This window comes from Panthera onca, chromosome B4 (assembly GCF_046562875.1).
Source record: "Panthera onca isolate mPanOnc1 chromosome B4, mPanOnc1 haplotype 2, whole genome shotgun sequence".
Taxonomy (NCBI): domain Eukaryota; kingdom Metazoa; phylum Chordata; class Mammalia; order Carnivora; family Felidae; genus Panthera; species Panthera onca.
The window spans coordinates 21,185,698-21,207,916 of record NC_138345.1 but is presented as its reverse complement, the minus strand read 5'-3'; the positions used below and the strand labels follow the sequence as shown (position 1 = coordinate 21,207,916).

The following is a 22,219-nucleotide window of genomic DNA, read 5'->3' as shown; positions in this document are numbered from 1 at the left end:
CACAGCAGTCCTCTTCCTGGTCTTTCTGGGTCCGGTCCAGCACACTTCGAATCTCTCCCCCACTTTGCAGCAAGAGAGCTCTTTCTTTTAAAAGTGAGCATCTGCAATGGTCCCTCACCTTTCTAAGCCACTTCAATGGCTCTTTGTTGCCATCAAAATAAGGTCCAAAGTCCTTACTTGGCTTCTATCGCGCATTAGCATCTGGCTCCTCATTACTTCCACAGCCATCACTTTCAATTTTCTGCTGCATTCTATTCACTAGCCGTTCTGAAAACTTTCAGTTCTAGAATTTACTATGCTTTGTCCCTCCTCTGGCCTTTATACCCTGTTCCTTCTCCTTAGAGCACTGGTGATCCTTCCCCATCCCATCAGGACCTTCTTTGCCCAGACAATTTCTATTATTTACTTTATGTCGTGGCTGGTAAATTACTTATGTCGGGAAAACCTATCTGATCCAACCTGACTTTAGGTGGCCCTCCCAGGTGATCCTGTCCTTCCACCATCAAGCACAGTGTGATCACCTGCTTCCTTGCCCCTTCTGGGTTTATTGACCCAAAGTGGGGGGGGGGGGGGGCTCAATAAATAATTAGTAAATGAATTAGTAAATAGGTCCAGAGAGGCTGTGGTTCATTCATAGTTACAACTTAGGTCATTACACTGCAGGTAGTGGGACCAGTGGTAAAACTAGACCACCAGGGACTCTCCACCCAGGGCTCTTCCCACTGCTACGTCACACAATGGGTCATAAATTCATGAAACTCACTATCCCAAGAGGGGCTGTGACCGGCTTTAAATGGTCCAACCACACAAAAGAGAAGTCGCAAAAATTTTGGCTTTGATATCGTCTGTCTCTTGCCATCGTCCTCTCTTTTGGTCTCAGACAGCTAAGAAGACCTGGGATAGCTGGAAAACAGAACTGACCAGGCACAATAAGGTCTAAGTTCCATTTGATAGAACACCGAGCCAAGCAACTTTTGCCAACATTAAAAACCTTGATTTTACAACCTGTCTAGATTTGGCATTCATAACGCAACTCACAAGTCCCCTCTATATTAACTCCGTACTGGACGGTGACATTCGGCTTACTGCTGTGAAACTCTGCCTTGAAGAACTCAGTATGGATTGAAAAGGAAGTGGGTCCCATAATATACACATAGGCATATATATGTACAGATGTGGGTGTCTATGTTTAGAAACAAATCATTTAAACTAGTCAAAACTGTCATCATTTAGAAGAGGAGTGATGTGGAAGGAGGAAAATAAAATCACATCTTTTATTAAATAAAATACTCCAAATATACATAAATTAAAACTATAATTTCATCTTCAGTGCTCGTGATGTAATTAATCTCTCATATTTTACAGATTTATGCCAACATAGCTTGCCACTGAAATGAAAATTGTATTATGTATACAGTGTGAGCATATTATTTTTCCCAGCCATATCACATGGCTATATCACTGCCTGTCTCCAGCTGAAGTTGAAATTACTGTACAGATATCATTCCGAACGTGGGTATATTGAAACAACGTTTTTCAGGATCACAAGCAAGGCATGGATTCTATAAAGTTTCAGAATCAAGGGGGAAATAAAGGCTTAACTTAGGAATGAATTGCTTTAAAAAAAAGATGCATAATTAAATCATATTGAGTTAATTATGTCCCTGACAAAGCAATTTCTACTTTTACTAATTGGCATTGAGATGAATCTTGACCTTAAATAGTAAGCACTATTCTCCAACGTTCATTTAAAAGCCGACAAATACTGGGGTGCCCGGTTGGCTCAGTTGGTTAGGCGTCCCACTCTTGACTTCGGCTCAGGTCATGATCTCATAGTTCATGAGATCAAGCCCCGCGTCGGCACAGAGCCTCCTTGGGATTCTTTCTCTCCCTGTCTCTCTGCCTCTCCCCCACACGTGCACGCACGCACACGCTCTCCCTCTCTCTCACAAGAAATAAACTTTAAAAATTAATTAAAAGCAGACAAATACTCTAGTGCTTGTTAGTACTAATCAAAGCCAAGAATACAAGAGGAAGCATGTGTGCTTAGTTTATATAAAATGAGACATACGATCATAAGCTGCTTTAGTAATTGCTTTTGCTGCATTCTTCTGAATATCAGGAATTGTAGAATTTTCTGCAAAGGACAGGAGCTTCTTAAGACCCCCGGTCTGCTGAATCAGCACCAAAGTATCCATATCTTCAAGGCAATTGGCTATCACGGAAAGCGCTTCTATATGAAGGTCATTCAATTCCTAATAATAAAAGCGAATACAACTTCAGAAAATTGTAGTGAAAGAAATTGACACTTCCCAAATTTTACTACAAGACGAAGGTCAGTCAGAACATAACCTTGTTAACGTTGCTGTGACAGATGCCCAAGGAAGCAGTTCTGTTGAGTTATCATAACATCACTCTCCCTCACAGTTTGCCCCGTCTCTTCTTGCTCCCCCTGCTCCAAAACGTTTCCCAGATACAGGATCATTTTTTCACAATAAAGACGCTTGCAGCAATAGTAGCCCAGTGGAGTTGCTCATACAACCTCGTACCGCCAACCATTTTAAAATCCGAAGAAAATATTCTTTGAAAAAGCAGACAGGAGCTGAAGGAAAGCATATTCCCTAAAATCTCCAGCCGGTCGAGGGAAGTGTTGTAAGTCTGTGACTTCTTGCCTCCACTATCATGGGCTCCAACACAGCAATGCTTCTGGTCAGGGAGCTCTCTTCACAGCAAACCAAGGGTGACAGTGGGTCCATGCCCATATCCCACCATCCCGAAGCAGCTGGCTCAACAGAGTGGCCTTTTGAAGACAGTTACGGTGCCAGTGAAGTGGGTGGCGATACCTGGCAGGGCCGGGGCACGGTTCTCCACTTTATACACGTTCTGAATCAGTGGCCAATATACGGTGCTGGATCTCCCATAGCCAGTGATGGTGGGTCGAGGAATCAGGGGGTGGAAACGGGTGTCGTAGCACTGTTACCCCCTAGTGGCCCATTAGCCATATCTTTGCTTGCTCTCTCCCAGAACTCATGCTCTGTTGGCCTAGAGGTCTTAGTTCCAAAGGAGAGAACGCTTCCGCCAAGAGGCACGACAATGATTCCACTGGACTAGAAGTTAAAACTTCCCCCAGCCACTTCGGCCTCCCCATGCCTCCACATAAGCAGGCAATGAAGGAAGTTACCGGGCTGCTAGGGTGGCTGATCCCAACTACCAAGGGGAAACTGGACTGCTACTCCACACCAGAGCGTATCCGGAATACAGGAAGAAGAGTATATCTGGGATACAGGAAGTCCTTCGGGTATCTCTTAGTATTACCATGCTCCATGAATAAGGTTGAAAGAAAACTACAATAACCTAATCCAAGCAGGCCTCCTGAATGGCCCAGACCCTCAGGTATGAAGATACGGATCACCCCACCGGGTGAAGAACCACATCCGGTTGAAGTGCTTGCTGAAGGAAAAGGAAATGTGGAATGGGTAGTGGAGGAAGATAGTTATCCATACCAACTACCACCATGTGGCCACTTGTAGACAAGAGGGTTGTAACCGCCATGAGTATTTCTTCCTTATTTTGCTATGAGTGTGTGTGCGTGCGCGCGTGTGTGTGTGTGTCTGTGAAATAGTGTGGGTATTTTTTCCCCTCTCTTATCCCCTCAGGCAACATAAGATGTATTGACTTTACAAGTTAGTAGTTATTCTTAATTTTACTTCATAGTATTTAAGTTACAGGATATCAAGGAGAAGACTAAATATCCCCCAAGGACATTGCATCCTCTTCTGGGGAAAGGGTTAGTATATTCTGGTTGTACACAGGATAGTTACATCATGCTAGGCATGCAAGGACCTTGCTATTGCCTTGATTTTGAGATTAAGTAGGATTTAAGGAGATATGTATGGAAGCCAAATTGACTCGTGATGATTAATTTTCATGTTTTAACTTGGCTAGGCCACGGTATCCAGATATTTGGTTAAACGTTATTCTAGATGTTTCCATGAAGGTATTTCTCTAGATGAACATACTATATAAATCAGTAGACTAAGTAAAGCAGATGATTCTCCCCAATGGGGAGTAAATAACCCTTCCTGCTTTATCCTAGAGAAAACTATGGCTGATAAAGCCTAAAAGACTAATTCTAGGTATTTCAGGAAATCATGAAGAAGATCCTAAACAAGAATTTAAAAATCTTAAATTTCTAAACCAGAAGAATAAAAATATTTTATTTTTTAAATTTAAATTTATTTAGAGAGCAAGTAGGGGAGGGGCAGAGAGAGAAGGAGACAGAATCCCCAGCAGGCTCTGCACTGTCAGCACGGAGCCCGATGCGGGTCTTGAACTCACAAACCGTGAGATCCTGACCTGAGCTGAAGCCAAAAGTCAGACACTTATCCAATGAGCCACCCAGGTGCCCCTCAAAAAAAGTCTTTTTTTTTTTTTTAACATTTTGGCTGCTTCTTTTTTTTATTTATTTATTTATTTTTTTTTAACGTTTATTTATTTTTGAGACAGAGAGAGACAGAGCATGAACAGGGGAGGGGCAGAGAGAGAGGGAGACACAGAATCTGAAACAGGCTCCAGGCTCTGAGCGGTCAGCACAGAGCCTGATGCAGGGCTCAAACTCACGGACTGTGAGATCATGACCTGAGCCGAAGTCGGACGCTTAACCGACCGAGCCACCCAGGCGCCCCAAAAAAAGTCTTTTATAATGGCCTCTATCATTAATCTGATTTAATCATGCTGATAAACAATGTAGCAATAAACAAATTAATTAATCCATTTTACTGAACACTATGCTTAAATATAATAAAATTTTATTTTAAAAAGCATTCTACATTCGGATTTTATAGCAACATGTAGGAGAGATACATTTCCTCATAGAAAGTTGAATGAAAGTTTCAAATACCTTAGTTTCTAGGATTTTAATAAGGTGGTCCACTCCTTGATTGTCTCTCAGCGTTGTTCGTGCCTCCTTATCATTTGTAATAATACCTAAGGTTTTGAGAGCCAACAACTGAATAACTGGATATTCTGACTTCAAGAGATCTAATATAGGGGGGATTGCATTTAGTTCTTGAAGTGCCGCTCGACACTGAAAATCCTGCCATGAGATACAAATGATCAAATAAGTAAAATTTAAAGCAAAATATAGTCAGTCACAAGAATGGAGAACCTCTATGGTCTAACAAAGGACATTGTAAGTTTTAAATTTCCCATCTTTTATTCCAGATTCCCTTCCAAGGTCACTCACACAGTAAGTAAGAAAAACTCTCCATCGACAACACCTAAATATTCATTTTAACTATGCAGACATTGTCAATAACAGGAAGTAGATGTGATCTATGATTTTTGCAGTACCTATTGTTTCTTTATTATCCAGCAAAGTCCTTTTGTTACTAACAGCACTACAGTAAATCTGCGCATAATCAAATTCTTTTCACACTCTATACCCTGTTTCAAATAGTATTTGATAAAATGAAATGATGCCATCAATTCCTTATTATCTTCATCCAAATGGATTATTTATGAAATGCTTACATGCACACAGTGCTGCTGGCAGGCCCTGTGCACGCAAATTTATACCAGGTTGAGTTCAGACACATGACCTTTATACAAGACGTTTATAATATCAAGGGGTTGTTAGAGTCTAGGTGAGTTGCTCTGCCCTGTGTGGCTGCAATTCTGTGTATGTGAGTGGTGGGGAGAGGGCTAGTTGGGGTGAGCAGTGGAGAAAACCAAGCAAAAAGTCATGAAAAGCGCCCAAACTCTGACTACTAATCATGACACTTAAAATCAAAATATCATAAATGTCAAATAGTATTAAGGTGGAAAAGGTCCCATTAACAGCTTAGCTTTTCTCTATCCATCCTTCAGTGCATGCTTCCTACAGGCATAAAAACTGTAGAAAGTTGTTTGCTGTGGGTTGAATTGTGTCCCCCCAAAATATATGTTGAACTCCTAACCCTCGGTATCTCAAAACATGACCTTATGTAGAAACAGGGCCAGTAGAGATGTTATTAGTTAAGATAATGTCATAGTGGAGCAGGGTGGGTACTTAATGGTGTCCTTAGAGGACTGGGGTCTTTAAAAGAAGAGGAAGCATGGGGTGCCCTGGTGGCTCAGTTGGTTGAGTGTCCGACGTTGGCTCAGGTCATGATCTCAGTTTGTGAGTTCAAGCCCCGCGTTGGGGCTCAGAGCCTGCAGCCTGCTTCGGATTCTGTGTCTCCCTCTCTCTCTGCCCCTCCCCTGCTCACTCTCTGTCTCACTCTCTCTCAAAAAGAAATAAACATTTAAAAAAAAATTTTTTTTAATAAATAAGAGGAGGCACAACAGAGGGAGAGATTGCAATGATGGCAGCTGTACATCAATGACCGCCAGGGATTGACGGCCACCACCAGAAGCTAGGAAGAGGCCGGGAGGATGCTTCCCAGAGCGGCCGTGGGGGCAGGGCCCTGCTGACACCTCAAGGTCGGACCTCCAGCCTCCAGCACTGAGAGAAATTCCTGTTGTTTTAAGCCGACGTGTCTGGGGTAGTTTGTTAGGCGGTCGGAGGAAATTAACATGCTGTTATTAACCAGTACTTCTGTTGTGAAGAATAGTGAAGGCAAGTCTTTTCATTTCTCTTTGATTAAAAAATTATAGGGAAGTAAGAGCTATGAGGAGTCTTGGGATGAAAGATACTAACCCACTGACTGCGTTATTTAGGCCTGTGGGATAAGAGAAGGGGGACAGTGGAGCAGGGAGGAGCCAGAGTAGAGGCCAGTGAGTGCCCAGCCTGGGGCAATGACTTCTGAGGCCGGAAATGCTCTTGCCGCCTTCAGGCATAGCCCATTTGTCTCTCTTTCTATATAATTTGTCTCCATACTCCACCTCTCGGTGAACTCTCCTTTACCTTCACTTCACTATCTCTTCCTTTTATATTCTACTGCTAGCTCTTTCAAATGGCATTTTGGTATTTTCAGTTGATCTAAGCAAAGCTAATCAAATGTGTGGGCAAATTGTTCAGGAACCTGAGCAGCAAAAGAAACAGAGAAGGCTGTTCAAAGTGTCAGGAAGCTGACCTGCTGTGGGGGGGCGGTGCCTTGAGGGGCTGCGGGAGGGGTGGGGACACAGGACAGCACAGGTAGAAGAGGCCAAGGCAGGCTGTTTCTTTCCATAACAAAGGAAAAACAGTTCGGTGACAAAGCACCTTGCAATTATGGACAATGAGCTCTGTTCAGCATACTCAACTCATTGGGTCTTCACCAATAAATAAGTCTAATCCAAAAATCTTGGTACACTGAATACGGCATGCATTGCATCCAATGTGCTTAGATCACCAAGGTTAGGTCAATAAATCTGCATGGGTGAAACCTCGTTCAATGTATTAGATTCCACGTTTCAAGAAGAAATACATTTATCTACTTTCATCCTGCCTTAATTTGCAAGCCATTCTATTCTTTGAAAATTTACATACACTTCTAAAATGCCCTTTCATAGACCTGTACTCTGAAAACGATGAAACATTGAAGGAAATTGAAGACAACACAAAGAAATGGAAAGATATTCCATGCGCATGTATTAGAAAGAACAAATACTGTTAAAATGCCTATACTACCCAAAGCAATCTCTACATTTAATGCAATCCTTATCAAAATGCCAACAACATTCTAGAACAGACAATCCTAAAATTTGTATGGAACCACATAAGACCCCAAATAGCCAAAGCAATCTTGTAAAAGAAAAACAAGATGGGAGGAACCACCACTCCAGGCTTCAACGTATATACAAAGCTGTAGTAATCGAATAGGATGGTAACTGACACAAAAGTAGACACCCAGATCAATGGAACAGCATAGAAAACCCAGAAATAAACCCACAATTGTATGGTCAATTCATCTTTGGCAAAGGATGCAAAAACATCCAAGGGGAGAGAGAGTCTTTTCAATAAATGATGTTGGGAAAACTGGACAGTAACATGCAAAAGAATGAAACTGGGCCACGTTCTTACACCATACACAAAAATAAACTCAAAATGGATTAAGGACCTAAATGTGAGACAGGAAACCATAAAAATCTCTGAATAGAGCACAGGCAATTATTTCTCTGACACTGGCCATAGCAACACCTTTCCAGATATGGCTCCTGAGGCAAGGGAAACAAAAGCAAAAATAAACTATTGAGACCACATCAAAATAAAAAGTTTATACAAGCAAAGGAAACAATCAACAAAACTGAAAGGTAACCTTCTGAATAGGGGAAGGTATTTGCAAATGGCATATCCAGTAAAGGGTTAGTATCCAAAATACAGTATATAAAGAACTCACACAATTCAACACCCAAAAAACAAATAATCCAATTAAACATGGGTAGAAGTATGAACAGACACTTCTCCAAAGAAGACATCCAGATGGCCAACAGACACATGAAAAGATGCTCAACGTCACTCACCATCAAAGAAGTGCAAATCAAAACTACAATGAGCTATAACCTCACGCCTGTCGGAACGGCTAAAATCAACAATACAAGAAACAACAGGTGTCAGCAAAGATGTGGAGAAAAAAGAACACTTGCGCCCTGTTGGTGGGAATGCAAACTGGTGCAGCCACTGTGGAAGGGAGTCTGGAGGTTCCTCAAAAAGTTAAAAAAACAGAACTACTCTCTGATGCAGTAATTGCACTCCTGGATATTTACTCCAAATATTCAAAAACCCCAATTTATAAAGGGATACATGCATTCCTATGTTTATTGCAGCATTATGTCTAATAACCAACTTATTGAAGCAGTCCATTCACCTGTTGATGGAGATATAAATAATGAGATATTATTCAGTCAAAAAAAGAATGAAGTCTTGCCATAATGCAACAACACGGATGGAGTTAGAGCATTACGCTAAGCAAAATAAGTCAGTCCGAGAAAGACAAATACCGTACGATTTAAGAATTTAAGAAACAAAACAAATGAACAAAGGCAAAAAAGAGAGACAGAGAGAGACAGAAAGAGAGAGAGAGAGAGAAGCCAAGAAACAGATTCTTAACTATAGAGAACTGGTGGTTACCAAAGGGGAGGTGGGTGGGGGGTGGGTGAACTAGGGGATGGGGATTAAAGAGTTCACTTTCGGCGATGAGCCCGGAATACGTATATCATTGATCAATCACTAAATTGTATACCTTGAAACTAGTATAAAACTGTACGTTGACTGCACTGGAATTAAAATGAAAAACTGAATTACAAAAAAGAAAATGCCCTTTCATGGGACACAACTGCTTATAAAATGTGAAAGTTCAAAGGTATCTACACTCAACGTCCATTCTTTTTTTTTCCCCCGAGCGATAACTCCTAAATAGTACCAGAAAAAAAAAAAACAAAAAAAAACAAAAAAACAAAAAACAGTGAATCAAAACTGAGGAGTTTCTAACACCTTTGAGCCTTTTTTATTGGGCAAATCAATTCTATAAATAGCTTTGGTCAAAACCCGCTTTTAGAAATCACCCTCACCTGGGTCAAGTTGTAAATGCACTCAACTGAGTTCTTCTTCACGTCAGGGTCTGGGCTGGCCAGCAGTCTGACGAGTGGCTCTAACCCGCCGTGCTCCAATATCTGCACTTTGCTGGTATACTCCGCAGACATGTTCGCCAGGCAAAGACTGGCGAACTCATGAATCACCACTTCCTCTGCACATCAAAGACAAACGACACAAGTGTGCGAAAGGCTTCCGCAACCACTACTTCAAAACACGTTTTGAGGGGCGCCTGGGTGGCGCAGTCGGCTAAGCGTCTGACTTCAGCTCAGGTCACGATCTCGCGGTCCGTGAGTTCGAGCCCCGCGTCGGGCTCTGGGCTGATGGCTCAGAGCCTGGAGCCTGCTTCCGATTCTGTGTCTCCCTCTCTCTCTGCCCCTCCCCCGTTCATGCTCTGTCTCGCTCTGTCCCAAAAATAAATAAAAAACGTTGAAAAAAAAAAAATTTAAAACACGTTTTGGAAACCAAAGCTTCACGAATCCTAACTGTGGCGAGAGCCCCTCTTGGCTTGAAAGACCTGAAGGACAATTCGCAGTTGATATTACGTAGGCTATTTCCAAGGAGTAGTTTAATGAAATGCGAGAAACAAACCAGTCCCGTTTTTGAAACAGATGCGGGATGCAAAACTACCTTCTGGAGCAAGCTGACCGATGACGGAATTCATGACATCTAGTTCCCTTAACAATTTTTTAACATCGTCTGCAAAAGAAGAAACAGCGCATTAATGTTTATTATTATCAGTAACAGCGAGGTTGTTTAAACAGTCCCTTATGAGATAGGCGTTATTGTTACCTAATTTTACAAATAAAGAAACTGAGGCTCCAAATCAGCAAGTCAGTGGTGAGACCAGGTAGCATGGTCAGGTCTGTCGGACCCTAGACGGACTCTAGCCCCTCTCCTTGATCACCGAAATATACTACCTTCCGACAACACTAGAAAAGATAACCAGAAAAGTGCCAAGTGTACCTAGAACACTAATCAGTAAAGCCGAGTTACTGCGCCCGACATCTCTTTACCATATAGTAGAAATTCCTTTTGGTGTTGTTTTGTTGGAAAGGGTATTTTTAAATTTTGATTTTAAGAAAACTTGTGCAGAATGCAAGTAAGAATTATCCTCAGCCTTTTCGATTACTATATCTTGGTTGTGTTCCATTTGATTATCAGAGATGCCAAAAATGATTAAAGACAAGTATACTGATTTGTTTAAAGTTCACTTCTGTACTAGTCACGTGAGCCTAATTAAGGCTGGGCAGACACGCCCCTACTGCTCTGCTGTCATCCTTAACCCGTGTTTTCTGAGAAATAAGGCATAAGAAATAAGGTACTCATTTAGTTTTTGCAGTGGTTCTTGGTCAGTTATCTTTGTAAGCCGAAATTAGCATCATTAGGATTTTGGAAAATTTCACTTCACGGCAGAGAGTCTCTGGATGGATTTTTCTTCATTAACCACTGGGTATCCTTGACTTTTATTGGACACCTTTTGCTCTGTTTCTGTTCAAAATGGCGGAAGAGGGCCAGCAAACTTATCGCTGGCTTACATGTATGTGAAAAAGCTCGAAGTACAAAAGAATAGTAGAGCTTCTGGAAAGGGTAGCGTCCAAAAGTGGAGGGCATTATTTTACAGTCAACACTGGTTCAAAAAACGGGGGCACCTGGGTAGTTTCGTCGGGTGAGTGTCCAACTCTTGATTTCTGCCATGATCCTAGGGTCATGGGATCCATGATCCTAGGTCATGGAATCCAGTTATCCAGCCCCGGGAGATTCTCTCCCTCTCTCCCTGTCCCTCTCCCTGGCTCATGCTTTCTCTTGCTCTCTCTCTCTAAAATTAAAAAAAAAAAAAAAAAAAAGTATACCTTGACAGGGATTTAACCAAGTGAAGGCATCCTACTGAGATCTTTCCAAGTGTGCTGGTGCACCTTCTAGAAAACTTGTGTTCTTGGTATTCCTGCTCTGAGGAGTCCAGTGTCTGTATTTCCAAATGAGAAGGCCACACCCGTCTATTTTTACATGCTTGATGCAAAATATTTCTGGGCTTTTAGATCTCCAGTTCATTCTCCATTTGGTATCCAAAAGAACCTTCCATATATTTCAAAGTTTCTGCTGCAACACTGACCATGAGGTCAAGAACACCGATGCTCCATGTGCCCTCTGCTTCTCTCGTTTCCCTGCAGGAAGGAAATGATCCCGCAGGCCGAGGCCGCCTGGCTGGGCCCGTATGTGACACCTCACGTTCTTCTGCCCTAACAACTCAAAAGTCTTCATCACAGAAACCCGTGCCACGAAATTCCCTTCTAGATAGGAAGTTAGCCAAATCTGTCCAGTAACAGATGCAGTAGAGCTCTTCACTAAACCATTTTTCTCTTGGCTCAGCGGAGGGCTCAGATTCTGTGGCAGTGCCTATAAATCGGTGGCAGAGCGGATCAGTTTGTTATTCTGCTTTTTGACACCAAATTGTCCCTAAAGGATCTTTCTTTTCCTGAGGGTAAGTCAGCAAAACATAACGGAAAAGTGCCTATTTTCATCACTTGAAAGAACAATATCGATCTCTGCCCCCTTCTTTCTCCACAGAGAACACGCTCATATAGGGCAACTGAATAGAAACTCTACCTATTGTGGTTGGTCCACGCAAATATGTTCTAGCTGGGGGTGCCTGGGTGGCACGGTCGGCTAAGCGTCTGACTCTTGATCTCGGCTCAGGTCACGATTTCACAGTTTGTGAGTTCAAGCCCCCTATCGGGCTCTGCGCTGATGGCGTGGAGCCTGCTTGGGATTCTGTCGCTCCTCTCTGCTCCTCCCCCACCTGTGCTGTCTCTCTCTCAAAATAAATAAATACATTTTTGAAAATTTGCTTTAAATATGTTCCAGCTAAACTCTAGGACACATACAATTTTAGGTTGTTCAGAACTGCCAACACCTTCACTTCCTGGAGTAACTTCATGCAATCTGGGTTTTTTTTAAAAACATTTTTTTAATGTTTTTACTTAGTTTTGAGAGCGAGAGAGAGCAAGCAGGGGAGGGGCAGAGACAGAGGGAGACACGGAATCTGAAGCCGGCTCCAGGCTCTGAGGTGTCAGCACAGAGCCCGACATGGGGCTCAAACACACAAACGGCAAGATCGTGACCTGAGCTGAAGTCAGAGGCTTAACCGACTGAGCCACCCAGACATCCCGTGCAATCTGTTGTAACTGCATTCTTATTTATACTTTCTGGTTGCCTGATATGAACCATCCAATTTATTTTTGACCTTATATACTCTTTTACATCAACCTTTTCTTAAGATGGCAAGCTCTACAGATCGCCATAAGTAATGTAAAATCTGGGCTTCAAGGATGGCAATGAACTCTCTCTTTAGCTGACTTCATTAAATGAGCCTCTGTTATACGGCCTCATCAAACCAAATACAAACCGGGGGGGGGTGTGTGTGTGTGTAAGAGACAGCAACTCCATTTTGATTAAAAGGTTTAACACAGTAATTTAAATGCTTGTCTTGAACGACACAGGATTAGCATAGGCTCATAACTCAATCACTTTAGAAAAAAGACAAAGAAGAAAAATCAAGAATGTGTTTGCTCTCACAGCAATCCTTTTAGCACCAGGCATTCTGTTGGAACATCGTACTGGTTCATCCACTATGAACATAGTGAAAGCATTGAGTACGTGAAAGGCATGTGAATATACAAATCTCTAAAGAAAAAGCGGTTATTTTAAGACAGTCTAAAGACGATTTAACCATGCGGCACCAGAGGTGCGTTTGTTTACAAATTAGTCTGGAAACATGCCTTTTCATTTAAAAAAATTTCTTTAACGTTTATTCATTTTTGAGAGACAGAGTGTGAGTGGGGGAGGGGCAGAGAGAGGGAGACACAGCATCCGAAGGAGGCTCCAGGCTCTGAGCTGTCAGCACAGAGCCGGAGGCGGGGCTCGAACTCGAACTCACGGACTGTGAGATCATGACCCGAGCCGAAGTCAGATGCTTAACCAACTGAGCCACCCAGGTGCCCCAGGCCTTTTCATTTAGAGTGAACGACTAGCTTAGTCGCCTTGGACATGGATGGACAGTGAAGCAAAAGCTATTCATGTATTGGCTGTACTGACAAAGCAGGAACACGAGCCATTGAGGACGCCAAGCAGGTTATCGTGTCATCAGATCGTTCATGTAGAAAATGAATCAATTCCCATAAATGCCTTGATTTTTTTTTTTTTTTTTTTTTTTTACCCAATTCGTGGAATCAAAAGAAAGCTCTTGGTCAGGGGGCGGGAGGGTTCATTCATCATATCTAAGACCCACGGGCTCACTGGAAACCGCCAAGACAGCAAAACTCTTTCCAGTGTTACGCTTCGTGGTAGCAGATTGCACCCCAGCACTGGTCGCAGCCCAGCCAGCCGGCTCCCAGAGGGTGGCTCAACAGGTCTGAGAGCCATCACATTGAGCACTCAAATGCAACGGTCATTCTCAATATTTTAGGGTCACAGACTCTTTTGGAAACTCGTGAAATGCAACATACAAACCCTGCTCGGGAAAATGTGGCAAACCAATTTGGAGGGCTTCACAGATTATAAGCTCCTCGTGTACTGGAAGGTGCAAATTCTAAATAAAATGAATACGAGAAATCAAGAACAAAAGTAAATAGGAAAAAAAAGTCAGAGAAACCTAGACACTAAGTTAGAAGGCAGAAGTCTCAGCAGAAAATTATAACTTTCCTTTCCAAAGGACACGCATTCTCCCCCAGAATCATGTAGTAGGAGAACCTGAGTTAGCATGTGCACTCATGTTACGGATCGGAGAATAGTTGATGAATACAAGTCCACTAAAGCCAGAGAGTAGAGTTCTAATTCTAGCTCTGATCTGATTTCTTCTATTAACCACCCACATGAATGCACAAGGAACCTAATCCTTTCAGAGCTCTTTTCTATTTTTAAAACGAGGAGTTGCATAAGAGGTATTACAAAGCACCCCCGCTTCTCAAATCCCGTGGCGTGTAAACGGAATAAAACATAAGAAAAATTTTCATGTTCCCTTTTTTGATTATGAATACTTTCAAGGTGGCTCATTCAACATGGCAGAATTAGTACACAGACAGCCCCTGAGACAAATTCCTGAAGGCCCCACGATACAAATGATTACTACCTTGTTTAACTTCTCTGTACCTCAGTTGCCGCACATATAAAGGGAATGACCGTAGCACCGACCTCATTAAATGACTGAACGTACAAATAGCATGTTGGACAGGGCCTGGCACATTGCAAATGCTGTGTGGGTGTTGACTAATGTTACCAAAATCTGGGTTGGTAGAGCATCCACTCCCCCACGACTGTCCTCATCCTGCAGCCAGAAATACCCCCAGAGCCCCTGCCTTCCAGAACAGCCGCCATTAGAGCTCCCGTACTTGCCTCCAGATCCCCTTCCACTAACAGCCCCAGCGGGGCCCCATCAGCCCCCCAGAACTGCAGGCAGTGTTCACGCAGTCTTGGCAGCGTTGGCTGTAAGGGCACAGATGTCACCTAAAACTCTCCTTCCCTGTCACTTCCCAACTTCCTGTCTGTGACATTAATGCCACCGTCCCTGCTGGACAGCATGGAATAAGGAGCCCCCCTTCCTCTCCCGTCCTGTCTCACCAAGGGTTCAGGAAAGTGAGGGGGGGGGGGGAGTCAGGAAGTTGAGGGAGGAAACTGAGCTTGTGCTTTTGCTGAGACTGGTGGGGGGGGGGGGGAAGTATGATAACTTTAGCCGCATGCCATGAGACAGACAGTTATGTTTATTCCTAACTGCCTGGGTTTCGGTTTAGAGTTCATTCAGTCTTCACCAAGAATGTCATGTTTTATTATAAAGTCACAAGGCCTTTAGTGGCTAACTCTAACTCAGAAACCTACCATTATAACATGAAAATGACTTTCAAGTGACACAGGCATCCTGTTCATTAATCAGGGACTGCCTTTATTGGCAGAGTTTTCGTCAAAGCAGTATTCTAACAGACATGATAGCATATTTTAACGAATACTATCATTTCACCACATTAAACATATGAAAATATTCAAGCCATAGGTCTGATTTAAGAAATAAATACATGTCTAAAATTATTTTTGGCAAAATACATTTTGCAGTTTCAAAAAAATAAATGTATCAAACCTCTTCGTCCTGGGTTACTTTCACTATGAAATACATACGAAGTGTAGCTTACATATGGGCGGACAAATTACGTCACGCTAACTCCAGAAAAGAGCTATTTTAAGAGACAATGAGTGCCCTTCAACTTGTTAGACTCAAACCTACCACGTCACCAACTCTGAGAGTTTTACATGGATATATTTGCATGTGTTTTTATATTTTAAAAATATCTCGGGGCTCCTGGGTGGCTCAGTCTGTTAAGCATCTGACTTTGGCTCAGCTCATGATCTTTCGGTTCGTGAGTTCAAGCCCTGCAACAGGCTCTGTGCTGTCAGTGAAAAGCCTGCTTCCGATCATCTGTCTTCCACTCTCTCTGCCCCTCCCCCACCTCAAAAATAAACAGTAAAATCAAGAAGAAAAATATGTTCTTAAAATATGAAATCATAATCTGTTGTATTATATTTATTTAACTTTTCGTTAACATCAAAGTCAGTTCAAATAAAATTAAAAACAAACCCCTTAAAGTTAAATTTTAAAAAAGGATAATGCATTACATGAGGTTATGAGATTATTTCTGAGAGTTGATACTTACTATTAGAAGCCAGGATTCCAAATATCATGGTAGCATTTCTTCTTACAATTTTGTCTTCGTGGGTGAGCAGCTTGGTTAAAGGTTCCACAGCTCCAAGTTCAAGGAGGGTAGCTTTGTTTTCTTCACCTGATATCACAGGTAAAATCAAATCATGCATGGATATCATCAGTCTCATCAAAACTCTCCCTCGTGCCATTTTAATTTCTTATTTGCTGTTTGCCTTTCACATTCCTCTTTGCTTCCGCATATACATACACTTTATTTCCGCATATATCTCGGAATAAACTTTAGAGCGCAGGGATCCTCGACATTTGCTGCTTTCCTTCCTCCTGATGCTTATTTCAAGAGCTGGCTTCCTCTTGTCATTCAGTTCTCAGTTCATACTGCACCTGCTCAGAGGGTCTCCCCTGACCACCCTATCTAATGTTACCACTACGTCCAAGCCTTTCTTCCTCTTCCCTAGTCTATTTTCTTCATACCACTTAGCCATCTCCTTGCCTCGTTTGCCTGTCCCACTAGAACTTAATTTTCCACGAGGACAGATACCCTTTCTGTTCTATTCTCTCGTATCCTCAGCGCCTAGCATAGCGCCAGTCATGTACTGGCGTAATTAATCACGAGACTTCATTAACATACACGGACCCCACTTCAAGTCAAAGTGGGATGGTGGGGTGAGTTCAGGGAGCTCGTTTTTCACCCACTGGGGTTACAGCACCTATTTTGTCATCCAAGATGTGTCTGCAGCAAGCATGAAGGTTCACGCACAGAGGGGAGCCGCCAGGGTAACTGGGGACTCCTTAGCTGTGGCAAGAAACCCCAGAAGGCCACGTAATGCCAGAGTCTTGCTGAACTATAGAAGCAATTTAGCTATATCTTGATGAGTGGGATATCGTTCTACAAAGTCAGGAACAACGTTTAGGTCCTGAGTAATTTCAGCTTTTTAATTTCAGGGCTACGAAAACATAGATCTCGCTTTCAAAATTAATTTGAGATATAACAAGTCCCTTTCACTTGTCTTGCCTCAGTTTTCTCATAAAATTAGAGTATTTTATATTTTAAGTTATAGGTCCATATTCTGATAACACACAGACTATATCTTCCTAATGAAATTGCCCTGTCTCTAAATGGTCAGATTTGTCGCCTGCTAAGAACATGTTGAAATATGCATTGTTGACTATCACAAACTTCTCTTTCAAATCTTCCAATATTTGCATCTTAAGGAAATTCTAAAACTTAATTTCTTAGATGAAAACATTTTGTCAAATGAATCTTTAATATAAATTTTAAGATGCTTATGCTTAAATAAAAAAGATATTTTATATGTCATATTGTCATAAAAATTAAGTTTGTCTTTAAATTTTTGTTCTGAGAATTTTATTACATAACTTGAATTATTTCTTCATCAAGATACATTTCTTCTCAGTTTATAAACAATGCTGTGTATTATAATTTTATGACCAGCAAAAGAGGATTTGCAAAATTAATAGCTTGTGTAATCTTTACCTCTATTTTTATTCTTTTTTGACAGTGTTTATGAGGCATCATTGACATACAATAGACTGTACAAACTTAAAGAGAACAATCTGATAAATCTTGACCCATGTTTAACACCCATGAAACCAAACAGCACCATTAAGGAAAAAAAAAACAAATCTAACAGCCCCCAAATTTCCTCTTGACGCTATGTGACCTCTTCCTCCTGTTACTATACATTATTTGGCATTTCCCAGAACTCTAGATAATCATAGAGTATGAATTTGTTATTGTCTGGTTTTGCTCAGTCTGATGATTTTGAGATGAATCCATGTTGTAGCACGTATCATAGTTCATCATTTTTATTGCTGAGTACTACACCATCATATGGATATACCACACTTTGGCTGCATCATCTGGTAGATGTACATTTAGCTTTTTCAGAAACTACCAAACTGTTTTCCAAGGTGATGGTACCATTTTACGTCCTCATAAGCAATGTACGAGGGTTCCGGTTTCTCCATATCCTCGCCACTAGTTCTGTCGATCTTTCTGATTAGAGTCATCCCGGTGGCTGTGAAATAGTATCTCATTCATGGTTTTAATTTGTATTTCCCTCATGACCAATGATGTTGAGCCAAAGGCACTTTTTTGCCATCCATATGGCCCTTTAACCACGTGGCTATTCAAATCTCTGGCTCATACGTATGTTTAAACTTGGTTTACTTTATTACTGAGTTTTGAGAGGTCTGGACGCAAGTCCTTTATCAGATATATGATTGACAAAGATTTTCTAGCGATCTATAGCCTATCTTTAAAAAGAAAATTACTAGACCTTTTTTTGAGCAGTTTTAGGTTTATAAAAAAAAAATGAACGAAACATACAGAGTTCGCATACTCTCCATCTCTCTTCCCTCCCCCACTTCCCTAATTATTAACATCATGCATTCGTGTGGCACATTTGTTACCATTGATGAACCGATATTGATACGTTGCTATTAACTAGAGTTGACAATGTACATTACAGTTCACTGAGTGTGTGGTACAACTCTATGGGTTCTGAGAAATGCGTAAGATTATGTTTAGCTTTCCGAGAAACTACCAAACGGTCTTCCCAAGTGCCTGTACTATTTTGGATTTCCACCAGCAATAAATGAAAGTTCCTGTTGTTCCACATCTTCACCAGCACTTCACGCTGCCATGGATTCATGCTGTTTAGAATTTTAGCCGTTCTTCTAATAGGTGTGTGGGGATATTTCACTCTTGCTTTAACTTCCTGGTTGACATACGACACCTTTTCACACACTTACTTGCCATCTGTGTATCTTTTTTTGGTTAGGTGTGTGGGTTCAGGGTAAATTTGATAACATCCGGTCAACTGTCCTTGTATGGATTATGTTTTAGTGTCATACCGAAGAAATTTTTGGCTAACCCAAGGTCAGAAAGGTTTTCTCCTATGTGTTCTAGAAGTTTTATAGTTTTAAGTTTTATGTGGATATCTCATTCTAAAACCATTTGCTAAAAAGACTGACTTTTTCTACTGTATTGCTTTTGTACCTTGGTAGAAAAATTGTCCATATATATGTGGGCCCATGTATGGCTTCTTTATTCTGCTTCTTTGATCTATTTGTTTATCTTTGTGCCAATAACGCTATCTTACTTACTGTAGCTTTATAATAGTCTTAAATCAGGAAGAGTATGTTCTCAAGGTTGCTACTTTTTCAAGATTGTTTTCACTTTCAGGGTGTCTGGGTGGTTCAGTTGGCTAAGCATCTGACCTCAGCTCAGGTCATGATCTCACTGCTTGTGAATCTGAGCTCTGCATCAGGCTCTGGGCTGAAGCCTGCTTCAGATTCTGTCTCTCTGTCCCTCCCCTGCTCGTGCTCTCTCTCTCTCTCAAATAAAAATAACACAAAAAAATTGTTTTGAAAAGATTGTTTTGACTTTTACTAGAAGCTTTGCATTTCCATATGAATTTTAGAATTAGCTTGTCAATTTCTACAAAAAAATTGCTCAGATTTTGGTAGGAATTGCATTAAATACATAGATCAATTTGGGGAAAAATGACATCTTAACAATTGACATCTTTCACGCCATTAATACAGTATCTCTTTCCATTCATTTAGAACTTCTTTAATTTCTTCCAGAAATATTTTATAGTTTTCAGTGTACAGATTTTTTCCCACCTTTTGTCAGATTCATCCTGTGATCTCATACTTTTTGGTGCTATTGTAAATAGTGTTAAATTTCATGTTGATTTCCAATTGGAAGCCTGGAATTGGAACTTTGCTAAACTTCCAATTGGAACTTTGCTAATGTATTATTTCTAGTAGCTTTTTTGTAGATTCAATAGACTTTTCTATATAAAAGATGATATCATAGTCTATAAATCAAATATAGTTTTGCTTCATCTTTTCCAATCTGGATGCCTTTTGTTTCTTTTTCTTACCTGATTGCATTAATTAGAACTTCCCATACAGCCAAGAGCAGACATGTTTCTCTTGTTCCTGATCTTAGGGGGAAAGCATTCAGCCTTTCACTATTAAGTGTTAGTTGGCCATAGAGGAAGTCTGTAACTACTCCTACTTTGCTGAGATATTTTATCAGGAGGAGACAGTGGACTTTATAAAGATAATTCTTTGCATTTATTCAGATCATTATATGGTTTTTCTTGTTTTAAATATAGTCTATTCATATCCTAATGCTGCTATAACAAATTACCAAAAACTTAGTGGCTTAAAACACAAATATATTATCTATGGTCTGGAAGTCAGGAGTATGTAGTTGGCCAAGTGAGCTAAATTTGAGATGCGGACAGGATTATGTTCCTTTTTGAAGTATTAGGCAAGAACCCATTCTCATTTCTTCCCATGAACATTCCTTGGCTAATGAGCATCTTCTATTTTTAAAGCCAGCAATCACATCACTCTGATCTCTGCTTCTACTGTCACATCTTTTCCTCTGACTCTGACTCTCTTGTCTCCTTCTGCCACCTATAAGGACCCTTGTAATTATGTAGGCCCCACCTGGATAATCCAAGATATTTTCCTCTTCTCAAGATCAGCTGATTAGCAACCTTAAATATATCTACAACCTTATTTCGCCTTTGCCATGTAACATAACATATTCACAACTTCCAGGGATTAGGGGAGTTATTATTCTGCCTACCACACATAGTAAAATACCTTGATTGATTTTCAAATGTTAAAGCAACCTTGCAATTTGGGAATAAATCTCGTTGGTCATGATCTTTATCTATATCTATACCTATACCTATATCTATATCTATATCTATATCTATGAGGTATATTAACCTGCAGATTTATTTTCCTATAATGACTTTGTCTGTTTGGGGTATCAGGGTAATAGTGACTTCCCAGAATGAATAGGGGATTATTCCATCTTTCTCAATTTTCTGCAAGAGTTTATATATAACTGGTAGTACCTCTTCTTTAAGTATTTGGTAGAATTCAGAGCGAAAATATTTGGACCTGGAACTTTTTTTGTGACACAGTTTTGAACTACAAATTTTAATTTCTGTAATAGATATAGGGATATTCAGGCTATCTATATCTTCTTTAGTGAGCTATGGGAGTTTATGTCTTAAAATAAATTTGCCTACTTCATCTAAGTTGTAGAACTTATTGGCATTAAGTTGTTCATAATGTTAATATTATCCTTTTAATATCTGTAGGATCCAGAGTGATGTCCCCTCTTTCATTCCTGTATTCATAATTTGCCTTCTCTCTTTTTAGTAACCTGGCTCAAGAGTCATACACACACACACACACACACACACATATATTCCACTTGTTGATTTTATAATAGAAAGTTCATACCTCTTAATCCCCTTTACCTATTTTACTCATCTCTCTACCCACCTCCCCTCTGACAAGTACCAGTTTGTTCTCTGCATTTAAGACTCTGTTTCATTATTATTGATCTTCTCAAAAAACCAGCTTTTCGTTTCATTACTTTTGTCCATTATTCTGTTTTCTATTTCATTGATTTCTGCTCATACATCCTTATTACTAATAATTGGGTTTAATTTGCTTTTCTTTTTCTAGTTTCTTAAAGTGGAAGTTGAAGTCATTGATTTGAGACTTTATTTTCTTTCTTTTTTTTAATGTTTATTTATTTATTTGAGAGAGGAGGAGAGGCAGAGAGAGAGAGGGAGAGAGAGAATCTCAAGCAGGCTCCATGGTCAGCATGAAGCCAAATACGAGGCTCGGTCTCATGACTGCATGTTCACAACCTGAGCCAGTATCAAGAGTTGGGTGCTTAACTGACTGAACCACCCAGATGCCCCAAGACCTTATTTTCTGGCTGGCATTTAGTACAATAAATTTCTCTCTAAATACTCTTCTAGTAGCATCCCACAAATTTGTATATGTTGTGTTTTCATTTTCAATTTGGATTTTCCTTTTGAATTCTTTCAATCACAGATTATTTAGAAGTGTGCAGTTTACTTTCTAACTATTTAAGGATTGTCCAGAGTCCTTTGTGTAATTGATTTTTAATTTAATTCTGTTGTGGTCTGACATATATTTTATAT

At 40.7% G+C, this 22,219-nt stretch overlaps 1 protein-coding gene across 14 annotated transcripts in view; it reads right to left on the bottom strand.

Annotated features, from left to right (window-relative positions):
• Nucleotides 1-22,219, bottom strand: part of ARMC3 (armadillo repeat containing 3) — a 106,030-nt gene that overhangs the window by 59,278 nt on the left and 24,533 nt on the right. For 13 of the 14 annotated variants that reach the window (XM_078450351.2, XM_078450343.2, XM_078450349.2 and 10 more), the window contains 5 exons: nt 16,192-16,317; nt 10,124-10,192; nt 9,472-9,647; nt 4,901-5,095; nt 2,072-2,255 (listed from right to left, as the gene is read on the bottom strand). In XM_078450351.2, the coding sequence (XP_078306477.2) occupies nt 2,072-2,255; nt 4,901-5,095; nt 9,472-9,647; nt 10,124-10,192; nt 16,192-16,317 (750 nt within the window). The remainder of the gene's footprint in view (nt 1-2,071; nt 2,256-4,900; nt 5,096-9,471; nt 9,648-10,123; nt 10,193-16,191; nt 16,318-22,219) is intronic. The other variant, XM_078450353.2, reaches the window with a different exon arrangement.